The 20237-nt window shown below is 45.0% G+C and overlaps 1 protein-coding gene across 1 annotated transcript in view; it reads right to left on the bottom strand.

Annotated features, from left to right (window-relative positions):
- Nucleotides 1–17127: 17127 nt before the first annotated feature.
- The window catches only part of Slc2a9 (solute carrier family 2 member 9), a 138669-nt gene continuing 135559 nt past the window's right edge, over nt 17128–20237 (bottom strand). The window contains exon 12 of the mRNA XM_038344433.1: nt 17128–18014. Coding sequence (XP_038200361.1) covers nt 17769–18014 — 246 coding nt within the window. The 3' untranslated portion in view covers nt 17128–17768. The remainder of the gene's footprint in view (nt 18015–20237) is intronic.

Here is a 20237-nt window from a genome sequence, read left to right as displayed (position 1 = left end):
ATTGGCTCAGATCTTACTGCCAAGTGCCCAGGAAGCCCTCACTGATGGAGAATTCTGGGGGTACTTTTCCTCAAGGGTAAATCATTCAGTAAGTGAAGCTTACTGATTCCTAGATTTCTTATTTGTAAAAAGAAAAGCAAGCAAGCAAACAAACAAAAAACCTGAGCACATAGCAAGTATCTAATAAATATATGTGTATAAATGGACTGGTGAAGAAACAACAAGAAGCCCACAAAAATGTTTGTCAAGGATCATCGATAAAGGGAGAAAGCTATGGCAGCCATTCTCTGATGGCGACATGATTGTATACTGGATATTTGGGAGGTGTTAGAGTTCGTATCCCAAATGCCATATAGCCTCATGTATCGGGGTTCTGTGAAGAGGTGGAAACTTTAGCATATGGAGCCTCATTGGAGGAATCGGGTCATTGGGAGTATGCCGTGAAGGGTGGATGTGCTGGGACTCTGGATCCCTCCTCTTTCTTCACTTCCCTACTTCCATGAAGTGAGCATCTCTGTTGGACACCAAGCTCCCACCATGATGACTTGCTTTGCCATATGTTCAAAGTGTTGTGGCTGTGGCTGAGAGACCACACATTCAAACCTCTAAACCATGAGCCTAACCAACCATTTTTCTATTTTGATTTATATATTTTTAGTGGCTGTGTGTGTGCTGTGCATGCATGCTTGTGTGAGTGTGTGTTTGTTGTGTGTGTTCATGCATTTGGATATTAGAAGACAAATTCAGGGATTCAGCTACCATCTCCTTTAAGACAGATTCTCACAGGCCTGGAGTTCACCAGTTAGTCTAGGCTGTGCAGGGAGCCCCAGAGAGCCTTCCCTTCTCTGCCTTCCAGTGCTAGGATTACAAGCATGTGCCACCATGCCTGCCTATCTTACATGAATTCAGGGATCAAACTCAGGCCCTCATACTTATGAGGCAAGCGCTTCACAGACTGGGCCATCAACGTGACCCACGGTCATTCGTCTTTGAAGTTGCTTCGTCTGAGCTGACTGACTGAGCTTGTGTCTCTAGTTCCACAGGCTCATATATGGAGAGACCTCACTCTGGTTGTTGTGTGGTAGGTGTTACTGCCTGGAAGCTTCAAGAACCATGTTGCCTGCTTCCTTCAGTGCTGGGATGAGGAACAGCCAGAGGGATTGAAGCATTTTTTAAGGTGATTAAGTTGAGTCTGGGTCTTTGGGCTCCCATTTTGCGACTTCTGTGGTAAGTGAGCCCTAGTTTAGGTTGAGTGCTGTCAGCTGGTGGGCAGTACAGCTAGGCAGGGACTTTAGCAAGCTGATTAATTCTCAATTGGAAGCAGCATGGGGGATGATAATTTACAACTGACAAATGGCTAGCTCTGAGGGGGGCAAAATAGCATCTCAAAGGCTTGTTTTTGTTTGTATTTCACGAAAGACACCAGGTCTTTCTGTGCTAAGTGCCAGGAAGCTAGTTTCAAGGAAGAGCTGGTGTGTATGTGTGGGGGAGTGGAATCTAAGATTACATTACAATCTCAAAAAATAAAATAAATACGAAAGGAAAGAAAAAGAGAAAGAATTGAAACCAGACACAAGGCACCAGCTCTTTACTGGTCCTTGTGCCGGCTGAGTGGCTCTCCAAGTGTGAAGCTGTATGATGCTGGTACAGTGGAGACGCCACTGACATTCCATGAAGCACAGAACAAAGATCAGAGTGGTGGGGGGTGGTAAAGGACTTGGGGTCAAGTCTAATTTTAGTGGCTCTAAGTGAACAATTCAATATCCCAGTGTGGTCTGTTCTCCAGTCATAATAACTGTACTGCTTTCGTCCCTTTTAGTTTGCACACCCTATCAGATGCCACAATCATTGCAGGGAGCCTCCACGATAGCCCTTTAAGAGGTCCTCTTACAGGAGTATGGAGTATGATACAACTTTCTTGGCTCTTGGTGAGATTAACACAAGGGGGTTGGGTTCCAGAAACTCGAAAGCCACCAGTAGCTTTTGGGTTCTTGTTTTACCTATTTGAAGAATAGAATTCATGAACCACAGAGGGTGGCTTTTGGAAAATATCATAGGGAGCGTGGCGGGGGCGTCCTGGGGTGGGGTATCACCAAGAGTCACTGCCTTGGAATTAATAAAGCTTTGCTGGACAGAGGACGGGGTTGGGAGATGAGCTGTCAGATCCGTTTGTATTCCTGGTGTAAAGGTGCCTCAAAGTGCCTGTTAAATTCCCAGTATGGCTTCCATCAAAGGGAACTCTTTCCCTGGATGAGGAGAAACCAGATATTCATTCTGGCATCCCTGATCTCTGGCCAGAGCTTTACCGAAAACATTTCGGTAGAAACACTTCTGGCACCTCTGGCCTCCTGACACAATGAGGCTCAAGGAGAGTTCTGGCTTCCAGCCAAGAGGAAAAATTATTCACTGTGGAGTCTTTTACCCTAAAATTCCCCGGCCAGTTTCCACCTCCCCGTTTTCATCACTCTTGTGCCTTTTATACCATAATCCAGGGGTCCGAGGCTCTGAAAGGCCAGCCTCCGTGTTCAAGGTCATACTGCTGAAATATGACAACGTAGGGTTCAACTCAAGCTCTCCTGGCTTGACACTACGCCGCATGGGCAAAAACGTAATGGAGGGATGGGAAGAGGGATGGATCAACAGGATGAACAAGAGAGATTGACTTGGGGTAACGCAGCTACTGACTGGCTGAGCTACAGTCCAACCCCAGGCTCCTCTTAGTTCTAAACACAATAACACACCATCTTTCTGGATTAATCAAACTCTTAGCTATGATATAAGTCATTCATGAAACTATGAGGAACCTAAGTGTGTTTGATCTGGGACTGTTACTAACACTGGTGGGGTAGTTCATCTTCATTGCCACTGTGACTGAGTTTGTGAGGGTCATTTCCAGAGAGCATTGTCTAAGGAAGAATTACCTGAGTGTGCGTGGCAGGTCCTATGGGTTTAGGGGCCCACCTGGAATATAAGGTAAAACGAGAAAGCTGACAGAACACCAGAAGTCCCCCCTCTTTCCGCTTCCTGACTTGTGATGATGTGGACCGAAGTATTCCACCAACATGGACTGAAACCATGAGCCAAAATCAAACTTTACTCCTTTAGACTGTTCCTATGAAGTGTTTTATCTAAGAGATGGGAAAAGTAGCAAATACAGGTAAGATCCCACTGCCCACTCACGACAGGTACACCAAGGTCTGTGAATGCCCCCCAGGCTCACAGCACGGTCTTCTCTCCACACCCTGGAGCCCAAGCAAAAGCTCACATTTCTTATGGAATATTTTGATCTTCTGTTAGTCTAGCAGCAGTGCAAACAATTATCACCCAATATTCGACCTGCTGGAAACATATAGATGAACTGAATTAGTGGTTCAGAATCAATAGACACATTCCAGAATATCTGAAATCTATGCACGATTTTCTCAATGATCAGCTAAAATGATGAATTCAACTTGCTATGTTCTAATATGATTAGTAACGAGTATTACTGATAACAAGGCATAAAACTGACAGCCACAAAATTTGGACAATTACTAGAACTCCATTCTTTCCAACTACAGTACCAAAAGATATTGATGTGTTCCAGACAAGCCAGGGCTATAGAGTAAGATCTTGATTCAAAAAGAAAAAGAAAGATATTGATGAAATTTGATATGGAGGGGGAAATTGACCTCCACTGTCCGATCTTCATTATGATGTTTGGCGAGAAAAGATTGTTTCAATAAAAATAGATTCAGTGAGATTTTTTTTTTTTAAAAAAAAGAAAGTGGAAAATAACACAGAAAATGGCTTTAACTGCATCAAAGAGAAAAAGATCAATGCATTTAATTATCTCAGCGCATTTTACTCCCCCCAAAAATAGTTGTCCGGGAAAATTCATCAGTGTTGATTACTTACTTAAATGTTTATCTCCAGAGATGAATTTTGTCCACGCCCCACAGGTCTATTCCCACGCCTCCCCTCCTGTTCGCTTGCTACCTTCCTTCAAGGTTGATAGACTACTCTAGCTACAAAATGAAAGGTCTTGGATGCAGTTCAGGAGGGACACTAAGACAGTTAGGGGTAAGGAGTTATTTGCACCATGGACAGAATGGACCGACAGACACAGTATTATTATGGGGACAGAGTGAGGTGAGCAGGTGCCCATAAGCTGTAACTTTTTGTTTTGCTTTGTCTTTTGTGGCCTGGGTCGACCTCAGACTCACTGTGTAGTAAGGGGTGAGTTCTGTTTTCATGTTTCTATTTCTGTGATAAAACATCACGGCCAAAAGCAACTTGGGGAGAAGAGGGGTTTTTTTTCCAGCTTAGACTTCCAGGTCACTGTCAATCACTGAGGAAAGTTGGGTCAGGAACTCAAGCAGGGCAGGAGCCTGGAGGTTAGCAGCTGATGCAGAGGCTCTAGAGGGGTGCTGCTTACTGGCTTGGCTCATGGCTTGTTCAGTCTGCTTTTCTTACACAATTCAGGGCCACCTGCCCGGAGTTAACACCACCCACAGTGGTCCGGGCCCACCCACATCAATCATCAATCAAGAAAACACCCAAAGGCTTGACCACAGGCCAATCTGGTGGGAGAATTTTTCTCAGTTGAGAATCCCTCTTCCCAGATGACTCTGGCTTGTGTCAGGTTGACAAAACTAGCCAGCATGATTGACTTCTTATCAGACTGATACACGAATACATCACCATTCCACTACAACTTCCTTGCTCATTTGTCCTCAAGATGTCATGTTAATATCACAAGATAAACAGCATAACTTTAAAAGTCCCACAGTCTTTAAATTTTTCGATTCTTTAAAAATTCAGTCTCTTTAAAAAATTTCCAAATTCTCTTTCAAAGCTCAAGGTTCCTCTAAAATATCCAAAGTCTTCCAATTGTGGATGCCTGGAAAATCAAAATAATAAGCTGAATGCTTTGTTATTTCAAGAGAGAAGAACATAGCCACAATCAGATTAAAGCAAACCAAAGTCCAACGGTGTGAAAGCTCAGTGCCAGACTTTGGGGACTTACGATCCACTGAATCCTAGGGGTCCCGTTTTTCCAGCTCTGCCCACCAGCAGCACATATGACTTATCTCCTAGATTCAGGCCAGTTTCATCCCACAGCTGAGGCACACACATAGTACTGGCATCTCCAAAATGCTGGGGCCTCCACTACCACGTTTACCAATGTCCTCTCCCAGCATCTCTCAGTGACTCTGACCCTGTCGCATATTGGCAAGCCTCAGCTCCTGTCCATAACTCCCTCAATCCTGGGGCTTTGGCTACAATTGAGGCTGCACCTTCACAAGTGGCTTCTCCCAGTGCTAAGCCTCAGTTTCTATCCTGACCTCTTTATGCCTTTAAAACTCTTTATACCATTTCCAGCTTGAAGACTCTGACACATTACCGCCTTAAGCTACAAGAACTAAGTGTAACTTTGGCTCCTTCTGGATTGCAGGTCCTGTGCGTTGACTCTGAGGAAACACTTACCAGGAGATTTTGTCTCAATAATACTAATGTCTTCTTAATCATAGCTAATTTTCAGTCCCAGCTGACCAGTATTGGTTATCTCAGAAAAGTACAGGTTTCACTTTAGTGGTTTTAAATTCAAAATATTGCATGAATGGTTCTGATATAGTCTTTGCTTCCTTCTGAAACACCACGAGCCATCCTCCATCATCTGTATCGCTCTCATTCTTATTTTCTGAGCTATTCTTTTGTTTTCTTTTTATTTTATGTGCATTGGTGTTTTGCCTACATGTATCTGTGTGAGGGTGTAGGATCTCCTGGAGCTGGAGTTACAGACAGTTGTGAGTAGCTGTGTGGGTGCTGGGAATTAAACCTGGGTCCTCTGGAAAAGCAGTCAGTGAACTTAACTGCTGAACCATCTCTCCAGCCTCCTTCTGAGCTTTTCTTAAGGCAGTTTCTCTATCCTACAGTCTTAATACACAACTCTGAGGAAATCACTGGGTTCTCCTGTGTCATCTCTGCAGCTCCTTGTACTTTTTATTGAAACAGTTCAGTAGTTGAGGACACTTGTTGCTCTTTCAGAGAACTGGGGTTTGGTTCTCTGGTACACATGGTAGCTCACAACCTTCTGTAACTCTAGTTCTAGGGGATTAAACATCCTCTTCTCAGTTGTGATTAAATCTTTCCAAATGCTTTTACATTCAAGAAGGCACACACACACACACACACACACACACACACACACACAGTTTAAAAAAACTGCATGGAATAAATTGTTGGCAGAGGTTTCTGTCCTGCTGGTCCTGCAGTCAGTCAGTCCCCCAAAAACACACAGAGGTCTACATTAATTACAAACTTGTTGGCCTATTAACTCAGGCTTTTTATTAACTAATTTCTACATCTTAACCCATAATTCTTGTCTGTGTTAGCCATGTGGCTTGGTACCTTTTATCAGTAAAGCATTCTCATCTTGCTTCCTCTGTGTCTGGGTAATGAATGCAAACTGAGGTTTCCTCTTCCCAGAATTCTCCTGTTCTGTTGCCCCACCTCTACAACCTGCCTGATCACCTCACCTATAATGAATGAATGAATAAATGAATGACTGAATAGTGACTACTGATTCATTGGAGGGGAGAACATGGGATTGAGGTTCGTCTCTGTCTCTTGTCTTCTGAAGAGATTTTCTTTTGGATGCATCTGCAGTATCCAGACACCCAGTACCTAAAAGATGCCGTCACAGAGGGGAGCAAGAGTTCTCTTTGGGAATCACAGTAAACACTGGCCATGGGATATCATTTTTCCAAATCTCCTGAGGAGTAACTAGAGGAGGCTCCTGTGCTCTTAAGTCATCTGCCACCCTGGACATTATGCTAAATATTGAAATCATGCTGATTGCCTACGCCAATTGACTCCTTCCCAATCTGTATAGCATCCCAGCATCTCCTACAGTCAGGACCTGCTACACAAAGATAGCTGTCTTTATGGGTTATTTATAACCAAGTCATAGTGGGAATCATTATGTAAAGACTGTTGTTTCCAACCTCCCCCACAGTGTCAATCTATCAATTTTATTTAATGGTGCTGGCTGTGGTAATTAGACGTAATGAGTGAGATAGGGTTGGTTTACGAACGAAGATTATCAAGGCCAAGGTGGTTTGCTATTCTTATCCTTAAAGGGAAAGATTCCCGATATCTGTGCTCCCAGACATTATTATGAGTTCTTTTGCTTTTTATGAATGTAAGTAAGAAGGATGGCTGGCCAGTGGGAGGAAGACAACATGAATCAGGAGAGACACTGTGCACTCAGCCCACGAATCCCATTATCTTGCTTCAATTACTTCATGCTGCTTAACAAATTGCTTTGAGCTGGGGAATCTGCATACCGTAGAAGTTATTTCTCACTTCTCTGAAGGCTAACAACTTCAAGATGGAGGTGCTGCAGATTCAGTGTTGGGTGAGGGCTTTCCTTCTGTGTCAGGACAGTCTTGCTGTGCCCTCTTCCACATGGCAGAAGGGACAGCCTGTTCTCTCACGTCTCTTTTTATAAGGTCACTGTTGTGATTTCAACATGAAATATTGCCTCCCCCACAAAAAGAACCACTGTAGTTGATTCCTCAGAGGGTGGCACTATTGAGAGGTGACAAGGCACGAAGGTGCTGACATCATTATGTGTCTGCAAGGGTTAGGAAGAGGTGGGGCCTGATTGGAGGGAGTGGATCACTGGGGACAGGCACATCTTTGAATAGTATACCTTGTTTTGAGGCCCTTTGTGTCTAGCTCTCTCTGCTTCCTGGCTGCTATGGCTCTCCCATCATGATGTAGGTGCCACAGGGCCAGACATAATGATGGATGCTAGCAGATATGGAAAGTTCTCAAGCTGTGAGTGGAAACCAATCTTCCCTTTGTTTTCCATGGTGCTTCAGCACAGTGGATGAAACAAAGCAAACTAAAACTGACTAAGGTAATCACTAATAATCATTCACGAGGGCATCACTCACATGCCTGAGTCTCCTCCCACAGGCTCCAGAACTGGGATGAAAAGGTATGTGCCTCTATGCCCAACTTTTAATGTTGGTTCTGAGGATCAACCTTGGGTGCTCTTGCAGCAAGCATTTTACTGTGCAAGTCATCTACCCAGGCTCCGTCCTAGTCTTAGTATTCTCTAACAGCCCGCGCTAAATTTGCTTTCTGATGCTACGACAAAATGCTAGAGGTGGAGCATATTAGCTGCTTTTCTTATCACTGTAACCAAGTGTCTGATAGGCATCAATTTAAGAGAGAAAGTGTTTCTTCTGGGATACAGTTCAAAGGGATTATTCCAGCATGGTTGGGGAAACTTTGCGGCAGGCGGGAAAGGTATGGTGCCTGGTTACATTGTGTCCATAGTCAGTCTGTGAATGTGCCTGCTCAGCCTACCTTTCTAGTTTTTTTATGCAGTTCCTACCTCCAGCCCAGGGAATAGCACACCTGTAGTTAGGAGGGTCTCCCACCCAGTGAACTTAGTCTATATAATCCCTTTAGGTATGCCCAGAGGCTTGTGTCCTTGACAGATCACATCAAGTTGACAGGGTGAGCTACCACACTGGGTAAGTTCGGACAGACAGGATTTATTTAGATACTTCTATTTCTGAAAGCTGATTGGGTGATTCCCTCAACTGAACTTCCAATGAGGTTCTCCTGGTTGTGATATATATATATATATATATATATATATATATATATATATATATATATATATATAATTGGGTTCCAGCCAAAGTTGACTAGCATGGCTTCCAATATCTTTAAATCGGTTCTTGTTACTGTCCCCAAATTCCCTAGTGTTACAAACAATCTTATTCACAAGCCAGTTTAGCCATTACACACTTCTTTATCTGTGATGATATGGGATTCCCCTCTGTATGCTGTGACTATGTTTTATTACCATTGGTTAATAAAGAAGCTGTTTCACCCTATGGCTTAGCAGAGTAAAGTCAGGCAGGAAATCTGATCAGAGATATATAGAGAGAGTAGGCAGAGTCAGAGAGATGCCATGTTGTTGCCAAAGGAAAAAGACACCGGAAAAATTCACCAGTAGGTCACAGCCTCATGGCGGTATATAGATTAATTGAAATGGGTTAATTTAAAATATAAGAGCTAGACAGGAATATGCCTAAACTATTGGCCAAGCAGTGTTGTAATTAGTATAGTTTCTGTGTGACTATTCAGGTCTGGGTGACTGGGAATTAAAGAGCAGACTCCGTTGACAGCTTATCCACACAAAAGAAATGGTTGTAATCCTGGACGCTTTAATGGGTAATGAAACATGTCCTTGCTTCCTTCTGTAAGAAGTATAATTAGTTGTATTAGATCCCATGCAGAAGTGAGAGTTGTGGACACGGCTGCATTCCACTGCTTCCTCTCACTCAAGGCATTGCACGTGTGTGGGTGCTGAGCAGACACCAGCACGGACACAGTGTCCCTCTTTTCCTTCCTGTGCCAAACCTCTCTAAAGCACCTGCTCCCAGCCTGAGAAACACGTTCTTGTAGACATTCCTTTTGCTATCCAGACTACACAGGGAATGCAACATTCAGCAAAGGCTGAGGTTTTGTGCTGTCAGGAAGAGCCGCGTGCTGTAAAATTCAAGAGGCTCTGAGGAGCCATTAGGTGTTTGGATTCCAGACACACTCCCGTCCTCTGTCCTTGCCACCCACGTGTACTTCTGGGAAAACTCTCTTCTCCCTCCCCCTCCCCCTGTCCTTTGCCTTCCTTTTTTCCCAGGATCTAGTTCTTGGCTGAGAACTGGTGCAGTCCCCAAATGCCGTGATTTAATGGGAGGAAACTTGCTTGACTCATGTACGTATTTGCTAGGGGAAGAGAATCTGATCAAGATAATCACACTCACATCTTCGTGTAGATTACAGCAGATGCCTAAGAAAAGTGCTGGGTTGCTGTCACTCAGCATGACCTCTGTTCTCCGGGGTTCACAACTGGCTAATGAGAAGAAGCCTGATTGCAAAGCTCCGCCCTTCCCAAGTCTCATTACTCAATTAAGACACAGCATGGTGATCAGGTTCTGCCTGTCTAGACCCTGGCTTAGCCACGGATGAAAGATGCGAGGCACTCATGGTCCCAGCAGGATTTAAGAAGTGGTCTTGACCACCATGATTTTCCAGTCTAGACCACTGATTAGCTCCATCTCCCACCTTTACCCTCCGAACCATTGTGTTTGGCCACAGCAACAATCTGCCCTTCTCTGAATAGGTCATTCCTTTCTCATCTCCACACAGTCAGTTTGGAAATCTGCTCTTGCAGCTGTCTGATGGCATCCTGGTCCTCATCTGACATGCAGCTCGATTTCCCTGCAGAGAAGTGATTTTTCTAATCATCTCGCCACACTTTCCCCCTCCCCATGGCTCCCATCACAGCCTCTTCACACCTAGATCAATGTTCATCTCTTTAGCAAGTGTGTAATAAGCACTCACCGGGTTGCAGGGCTGTGGAGTCCTGAGATGACCCTGAGGTGATGATCTCAGAGTCTAGCTGGAGGAGGGATTTGATGAGAATAAGTCACAGAAACCCTAAAGCATCAAGAAAAGCATCAACAGGGGAACACCCGGGCCCCTGAAACAGCCAACTGAAAGAAGGCAGCAAAGATGGGGAAAGCTCCAGAGACAGGGGTGCCTGGGCACGCTCGTGGAAGATTGATGGATGCCACCATTGTTCCGAGAAGGAAGACAGTCTCCACAGAGAGACTGCTACACAGTTGTTCCCCATCAGTGTTTTGATCTTCTTCACCTGCCTCCCCATCTCTTCCCAGATCTCCCCACTTCCCTTCACACCCAACTTTGTGTATTTTCTCTTCTCATCAATAGCAATTTGTGTGCTGCCCAAATATTCCTGGATACATGCTCTTCCACTGGACTGTGGATAACTTATAAGAGGCTAGACTTTTAGAGAAAATTGATCCCTTCTCGTCCAGCAGAATTGTCCATAGTGCATTGGCTGGGGATGGGATCTCATGTCCAACTCCTCTGTCCATGCTAGGATAGGGTCTGACTTGGGATTGTGCAGGTCTTGTGCATGCTGTTACATATGTGAGTTCACATGTGCAGCTGCCTGGCTGTGTCCAGAAAGCAGTATCTCCTAATAGTCACCTGCTGATTCTACTTCTTACACTTTTCCATTCCTCCGCCTTCAGTGATCTATAAACCCTTGAGTGAGAGGTCTGTGTTGCAATTAGGGCTGAGCATTCTGTAGTTTACTGTCTGCACCTGAGCCAGTAGTGAGTTTTTCTGTTGATTACCATCTACTGCAAACAGAAAGAGATGGTTGACAGATGTGTTAACCTATGGGTATAATAAGTCATTAGGAGATGGTTTAATACTATGTCCCTTTAGCAGAATAATAGTAATAGGCTCTCTCTTAGAGACCTGTCTAGCCATAGATTCTTGACCTAATAATGGTGCCAGTATGGATTTCATCTTGTAGAGTGGGTATTAAATCCAATAGATTGGTTACTCACATGACATTTGTGCCCCTACTGCACCAGTCTAGACTTGCTTTTCAACTGTCCTCCGTATCCTGGAGACTGATCAACTATGTCTGAGTGTCCCCCATCATATTCTCTCTCCAAAGGATTCATTTTATCCAGCTTTACATTCCCATCACCTAGCAAAGCCACATAAAGAGAGGGTCCAATTGTCTCAACTGTTCCAGCTGAGTCAAGATCCAAGGGACCATCCACTAGGTTCCAGCTGTGGATACAGGCTCAAGAGGAATAACAGAGCTGCCTAGCTGATTCATGGAACCACAAAACATGATAAGCCACTGTTGTTTAATCCGCTAGCTTTAAAGATCTGTTTTTATTATATTTAATCATATGTATGTAGTATGGGGGTAGATGGGGCCAGAAGAGGGCATAGGATCCCTGGATCTGGGGCTGCAGGTGGTTGTGAGCCACTTGACATGGGTGCTGGGAGCCACCCTTGGGTCCTCTTAAAGAGTGGTGCATACTCTTAACTGATGAGCTATGTCTCTGGTCTCTGATTAAGCCGTTAACTTTTGTTTAATTTGCTAAGCAGAATGAATAGCTAATAGGGCCTATTATTTCTGGTTGAGTGTTTCTCCTAATTCTATGAGTTCTTTTGCCAAGCAAGAAAAACAGAAATTGGTGGTGGATCTTGTGTCCAGGCAGGCTTTCAGCAGGAAGAACAGATCTTGGAACATTCACAACAAGCTCAATAATATTTACTGCACAAGCTGCTTCCAGCATTCCAAGCAACCACACGAAAGCCTTTCAGAGCAGGAAAAAGAAAGGAACCCAGGCAGGCAGCAGGGCCAGGTCAGCACCACAGACAGCTCCAGCACGCTGACAGGGCACCAGACGCTGAGAATCCAGAAGTACCCGCAGGCAGCAGTGCCCCAGGGAAATAACTGGCAGTGTGTCAAAAGAATTGGATTTGCCTCATGGATTCTCATTTGCCGTGGGCACTCTCCTGTCACAACTTGTATGGATTGAGTTTCAGTGGCAAAAGAAACTGGAAATAAGAAGTGATAGAAGTCAAGATAGAATATTGAGAATTAGTGGCAAATGCCGGGGTGGGGAGCCCAGGGCTGTGATAGCAGCTTGGACATGTAAGGTCTGGGGCACGGTCCTCAAAGCCCCCCCAAAGGCATGGCTCTAGCTTTGTATCTAAGTCGCTGGGCAATATTACTGCAGCTGCATCCACAGTTTTACCCCCAATAAGGTAAGAGTTTCTGGCACCTTCCACGCCATGGAGACTAAAGGTGCTCTATCTGAAGCCATCACTGCTGGGATTCCTAGCAATGGAAACATTCTTCAAAGTGTCTGTGAGGAGAAGTATCTAAGATGTGCCATCTAAGCAAAGACCAATCTGGGTTGAGACCACAGGGAACCATGTCAAAGACTTCCCAGATCTCAAAAAGCCTCTTGGGCTTCACTGATTCTTTATCCACTATGGGGACAAAGGTCTAGAACATCTGCCCTATCTTTCTACCACTGCTGTAACAAATGACCACAAACACAGTGAGTTATCAGAGAGGAGACTGGCAGCCACCGGGGTTAGTGGTGGCAGAGGGAGGGAGAGGTGGGTGAAATGGTTCAAGGCTTCAGTAATGTCGAATAAAGAGGTCCTGAGGTGCTGTCCACAACGGTAGCTTAACAGACAGCGGTGTATTGCAAGCCTGAAGTGTAAGAAGTGGCAGATCATAAGTGTGCACATCATGTCTAATGTGACAACGACATGCTAACCACGTCCGGCAAGGGCTGTGCTAATTGGCTTGGCTGCCCTCATCTCGCACAATAAACTTAGCTCAAAACATCAAGCCATACATCTTAAAGCCACACAACTCTTTATTTGTCAAATATATGTCCACAAAAATGGGAAATAAGAAATTGGGAAATCTGGATTTTTGTCTTATTTATGTTTTTTTCTCTAACAATGCAAATGCTTTTCTGAACCTAAAGGTAAAAGATGGAAATTTAAAAGGAGTGATCCACCCTCCCCTCCTGGGTTGAAACCAGCCAGATTTGTTGTCTTACAATTTGGGAACTGGAAGTTCTGCAGATAAAGATGCTGGCTGGGCTGCACTCTTCTCAGGGTGTCTAGGGACTAATCCAGCCCCTGCCCTTTCCAATCTTGAAAGGCTACCTGCAGTCCCTCCCTTAGGACCCTTCCTCTGCCTTCAAGGCCAGCAAGTGGACTCTGTCCCCCTTGGTACTTGCAGCTCCTTCATCTTTGTGGGGACATAGCGATTTCAGCCAGTGATTTTACTGTCGACACCAAATCCAGCTGCCAGAAGCAGAGTCCAGCCAATTGCTAACTGTGCCTTTCTCTACCTGTTTGCTGGGCAATTGAATCATGTTCTGGAATTGGCCAGTGAATAACTGGCAAGGTGCTATTTTTATTTTTCCCTTTTCCTTTTCTTCTTTTTTTTTGTGTTTCTATACGATGGTTAGTTATCTATGTGTGCATGAGTGTGCAGGTGTGTACCTGTGTGTGCAGGTGTGTGTCTGTACACGTGAGTAGGATCTATTAGGTGTCTTGTCGCTCCTCATCTATTTCTTTGACACAGGAGCTTTTCTTTCTTAGCCTGTAAGCTTTCTTGTTAGCCTGTAAGCCCCAGCAATTCTCCCGTCCTTTTCCCTCAAAACCCTGGGGTTTGTGTGAACAAGGCAATGGTCACAGCCACATTTTTGAATGGGTTCTGGGATCTGAACTCAAGTTTTCACAGCTGGACATTCTTAGAGCTGACACTCTGGGGCTTCTGTCCTACTTGGCCAGTTTCGAATCCTGTAATCACACACACACACACACACACACACACACGTTTATCCTGTGTGTTTTAAATAGTATAACTGACTCTTATTCAAATTTTAATGTGTGCTTTTATTTCAGAGCAGGCAGCTGGTCTGGCTAAATTCAAATAAAAACTTCTTCCCCATGCTTTATGGTGGTGACTCCTTAGTCTCTGTGCTGTTCTGTAGGTCCACCCCGTGTGTGTGCCTTGGCAACTGGATGCGCCTGTGCTGAGGTCTACATGCATTTCGATTCTCAAAGTTCCTCTGATCAGCTGCACGCTGGTGCAGGATCTCATCACAGATTTAGGGTGTCCCTGTCTTCAGCTCTCTCCTTACTCCCCCTGACTTTGCAGTCTTTTCTCTGGGTCTCCCCCCCCCCACTATTGTATTATATTTTACGTGGGCTTGTATCTGAAACAAAGCAGAAATAGGAGGAGGGAGAAGGGAGGGATTGGGGCAGAGAGAGAGGCAGAGAGAAAGGTTGAGTAATAGGCATTCCCCTGTACCGTTTGGAACTTAGAGGCTCATGTCCCCAACTGCTCATCAGAAAGAAGGGTTTTCTGTTAAGTGCCTGTGTGGTTCTTACTGTCACCTCCAGGCAGGGCCCCGAGTTTCCTCCCATCACTCCGAATGGAGGAACGGTTTCTTCCAGAGCTTCTCTTAGGTACCCATTCTGTGGTTCTGGACGTTGCTGTCTTGGAGTGTGAGCTGGTGATGTGGGAGGAGAAGATGCAGGAAGTCATGGCTACAGTTTGAGCCCCACCTACAAACCGCTTTCTTATTGCCTGCTTTCTTATCGTCAGTCTGCCTGAGTTTACACTGTGATTCTGTCCAGGCTTTTAATTAAAACTAGCCAGAGAGAAATGGCCTTGTGTGTACATATTAGCACCAGAAGTTGAAAGAATTGCCTTATTTCAGGGACTCCGAGGGGAGGAAATACCAACTTCCATGGTTTGGAGGTTGGGGAAGAGGTGAAATGGTTCTAATGGACCTACAAGGGGTGAGGTCAGCCCTAGGCTTGGGTGGGAATCAGAAGTGAGGATGATAGCTGAGCTTCTCTTGGGGACCATGCAAGGATGCAGGGTGCTAATGACTAATAGACACCCAGCAAAACTTTGGCCTGCAGGCCCTCAGCGAACACCCAACTCTGACTCCTGGATCCCTATTCTTTGTCTTCCAGCATCTAAGAAACAGCTTCCTATGCTGAAGAATTCTCTGCAGCGGGCACCAGAGTGTGAACAAAGCTCTTCAGGATTGAGATGATGTATTTAATTTAATATCAAGCGGGGAAAAAATAGGAGATAAGAGAAATGTGATTTCAATCATGTTTTATATATTCCGTGTTTGTAGTGGATTAATAATAGGCAGGAAGTGGACATAGTTGTGTAAAAAGTAAAATATGAAGCGGTGAGATGGTCAGTTCTATTGTGAGATTTATGTGTTAAAAAATGTCTGTAGTGTGGCTTCATTATCATTCCAAATATAAGAACATGCAAAAACAATCACTGTCCTCTCGCCTCATAGTCACACTGGTCCTGGTTCTGCTCTGTCCCTTGTCTGGGGAGGCATTTCTTTCTCGGCTGCCACCCAGCTCCTCCTGCTACATGTCCCCACACCACTGTTCGCCCAGCACTGATGGCACTGCACCTCACCAATAGGGCTGTGACTCTCCATCTTCCCTGTCAGACACAAGTGTGTAAGGCAGGGCTGGATGCTTCCTTTCCCATAGATATATCTCCAGTACCCAGCCAAGGCAGATTAGTTACTAGCTAATAAATATTTATTGACAGAATTCTTAAATTTCCAAGTAAACGACAGCTTTCAAATATTAGGATTTCTGTTTTGCAATTTACCTGGCTCCCTTTGTGATGGGCTCTTGACAAATCCAAGTGTTGCTTTCTCTCCATACTTACACTGTCCAAACCAGTGCTGGATGGCATGGTGCCCTGAGCTGGCGATGCACCCATGGAGAAGCCCAAATGAAGAGTGAGGGAAAAATCACAACACAGGTTTTGGCTAAGTCCACCCTTGTCTAGAATAGTCAGGAAAATAGCCTTGCTGCTTCGTCTGGGGACTTCCCCGTCTGGTACCACGCCTACTAAGGCATTCAAAACTTAAACACACCAATGCCAGTTTAAGAACCTGCCATTTGCTTATGACATTTGTTTTAGGGGCAGAAGAAGGGACTCAGCCAAACAATGAACCACACATAATGATGGCCAGATGCAAGTTGCTCCAACCAGACACCCCCTCAAACATCCTACATATGATTCTTTGACTCCCTTAACAGCTGTTGGGGCAGGTAATTCTCCCAGCCTTCACATGAGCACTCTGAGAGATAGAGTGTCTTTCCAGGCAACTTGTGACCTCTGAAGATAAATCTCCTTCACACTGCAAACAGGAGGCTCAGGAGCAGAGGCCCTCATTTCTGTGTCCAGGGCAGGCATTACTAATCAATCCCAGTGTTCTTTTCTATCAAATCTAGGTTTAGCCTTAGAGTCATTCTCAGTGTTCAGAGCTCAACTTGTAGTCTCTGTCCCCTAGTTGCCAGAAAATTCTTTATCATATTTGTAAGCCCTGGTCTCTGGCCTCCATCTTTGGAGGCCCTGTCCCTGTACCCGCCAAGTCTTGACCCCTCCCCAGAGGAGGGTCAAGATGAGCCTGCCAAAATCTTGACCATGCCCTCAGTCTACTTAAACTGCTTCCCTGGAAAGTTTCCTCCTGGTCTCTTTCCTCTCCCCCTAGTGATGGTCGCGTTTGCGGCCTCCTGGTTCTCCCTCTGGGCCACCAGAGAGCACAGGAATCCTATTAAACCCGGATATTTTTTAAATTTGGCTTGATTGGGATTTTTGTGTCGGCAGAGAGCTCGTGTTGGGAAAAATTCCTAACAATATTATTTATTGATCTTCTGTGCGCTCTCCTGTAACAGTCTGAACTAAAGACAGCCTCAGACCTGGAAACCGTGAACGCTGGGGACAAAACTTGTCTCGGTAGGTTCAGAAGGTGGTGGACTGGTAAGAGGTGTTCCAAAGCTTCAGGTCCACAGGGCAGAGGTAGATTAGCAACAGGCATTTGTTAGTGTCGACCTAGAATCTTCCCATGGGTGTCAGAAAGCCTCCATGCAGGACCAAGTCCAGGACTCTGGAGGCTGGAGGCCAAGGGCAGGTCAGGGTTGCTTAGCAACAGCATAGCTGGGACAAGTCCAGGTCTGCCATTCCCTTTACAGTGATTGTCCATCAGATGAAAAGGCCTTCCTTTGAGTGGGCAACCTGATCCCTTTCCCCCAACTTTATTTCAAAACTACAAGTTCAGTCATGAAGAGGGCGACCTTCCGTCCGTGCAGAATGCTGAGTGTACTAAACCTAGGGAATGCTTCCAGGGAGTTTGGAAGGGGTAGCTGTGAAGACACAGCTGTGACAGCCGATTGTCCCCAGCTTCTTCCTAACACCCAGGATGAGAGTCTCACATGGCTTCAATCGGCTGAAACCTTCTAAGTGTCGGGAAGGCCTTGGGTTCCTATAGTGATATCACATATTTAGACATTTGGATTTGGCCATGGCTGTCCAGCGTGGAGGATGGATCTGGCGCAGGCTGGCTGTTAGCCTTCTCCTCTGGGGGCTGAGCCTTGTTTCTCTTGGCGAAGGCCTGGCTGATTTCTGCGTGGGTCCTATTCTTGGTCTCCGGGAGGACCAAATAGAAGTAGACAGCTCCCACGATGCACACTGTGGCAAAGATAAGGAAGCAATAGGAGTCCAGGCTTTTCTGTGGAAAGGTAGAGACAGAAACAGCCAATGAGGAGTCAGCAAGTTAGCCAGCTGGCTGGAAAGCCGGGCTGCACGATTCTCCTCTGCCCCAGCACTTATATGCCAGCAGTTCTGGATAGAACCCCACAGTGGCTGTTGCTGCTGCCTCAAGAGGCAGTTGAAGCCACATGACACTTGAGTCAGTCTCAAAGGAAGTGGGCATAAGTCAGTTCCCCACTATGGTCAAGATGAGAGTCTTTAAAACAGTCTTTATTGCTCTGTATTTTTTCTTCAGAATAGGCATTTAAAAACTGACCATTGAGCAAGGACAGTGTAAGCTTTGATGAATATTATCTTTGGCTCATTTTACCATTATCACACTCCTCCCTCTCCCATGGCACACTCCTGTGTGTGAGAATTGTAAAACCCCAGTTTGTAAGGAAAATACGGATCATGGTAACAAGGATACATTTTTTTCTCGTATGTAGATGATCTACCCTCAGTAATCGGTACAGCCTTGCACCAAAACAGAAAGACCAGGAGATAGATGCTGGGCATAGTCACTGTTCCTTGTGTTCTGCTTAGACCTCAGTGAGATGCTGGGCTTCCTAGGACTCTCCAGCCTCTGCAGCCCATGACATGGTGCTTGGCTCTCAGTAAAGAGTTTGTTCAATAAAAGACTTCCTGGGCTAGAGAGATGGTTCCTGAGCAAGCACCAGGAACAAAGTTTGAATTTTTAGTACCCATGTAAAAACCCAGATGTGGTTATACACTACAATTGCCTGTGACCCTAGAACTGGGAGTGTTGGCTAGGACAGGAGGATTCCTGGGACTTGTTGGCTGCTAGAAGTAGAAGCAAGAGGACTCTTAAGTTCGTGGTCATCCCCGACTTCATGGGTAGTTCAAACTAATCTTTGGATATATGAGAGCCTGTCCCCTTAACTCTTAAAAGCTTCCTTGTTACAGTTGCTAGGCCTGACTACTTCATACTACAAACACCACTGATCAAAGACAAGATGGTGGTGTTTTTAGTGGCATTTCCTAAGAAGCAATATCAAAGTTTTCATCAATTCCATTTAATCTGTGACCAAAAATGGCGGTTTTGGTGCTCACAGTGCTTAAGGGTCTAGGTACTCAGACATTCCAGAGACTCCAGTGACACGTTTCGACTCACGGTGTTTCTGCGGTTGTAAAACTAGGACAATAGGGGGTTTGTACGGTTGCTATGGAGGCATTACCATCCCTGACTTCAAACTCTATTACAAAGCTACAGTATTGAAAACAGCTTGGTATTGGCATAAAAACAGAGAAGTTGACCAATGGAATCGTATAGAAGACCCGGATCTTAAACCACAAACCTATGAACACCTGATTTTTGATAAAGGAGCCAAGAGTACACAATGGAAGAAAGAGGGCATCTTCAACAAATGGTGCTGGCATAACTGGATGTCAACCTGTAGAAGAATGAAAGTAGATCCATATCTATCACCATGCACAAAACTCAAGTCCAAATGGATTAAAGACCTCAATATTAATTTGAACACATTGAGCTTGATAGAGGAGAAAGTGGGAAGTACTCTACAACAAATGGGCACAGGGAACCGTTTCCTACGCATAACCCCAGCTGCACAGACTTTAAGGGCAACATTGAATAAATGGGACCTCCTGAAGTTGAGCAGCTTCTGTAAAGCAAAGGACATTGTCACTAAGACACAAAGGCAGCCTACTGACTGGGAAAAGATCTTCACCAACCCTGCAACTGACAAAGGTCTGATCTCTAAAATATATAAGGAACTCAAGAGACTAGACGGTAAAATGCCAATTAACCCAATTAAAAAATGGGGCGCTGAACTGAACAGAGAATTCTCAACAGAAGAAGTTCGAATGGCCAAAAGACACTTAAGGTCATGCCCAACCTCCCTAGCTATCAGGGAAATGCAAATCAAAACAACTTTGAGATATCATCTTACACCTGTCAGATTGGCTAAAATCCAAAACACCAATAATAACCTTTGCTGGAGAGGTTGTGGGGTAAGGGGTACACTCATCCATTGCTGGTGGGAATGCACACTTGTGCAACCACTTTGGAAAGCAGTGTGGCGGTTTCTCAGGAAATTCGGGATCAACCTACCCCAGGACCCAGCAATTCCACTATTGGGAATCTACCCAAGAGATGCCCAATCATACAACAAAAGCATATGCTCATCTATGTTCATAGCAGCATTATTTGTAATAGCCAGAT

The sequence above is a fragment of the Arvicola amphibius genome, chromosome 1, assembly GCF_903992535.2.
Source record: "Arvicola amphibius chromosome 1, mArvAmp1.2, whole genome shotgun sequence".
In the NCBI taxonomy this organism is placed as follows: domain Eukaryota; kingdom Metazoa; phylum Chordata; class Mammalia; order Rodentia; family Cricetidae; genus Arvicola; species Arvicola amphibius.
This window is presented reverse-complemented; position numbering and strand designations above follow the sequence as displayed.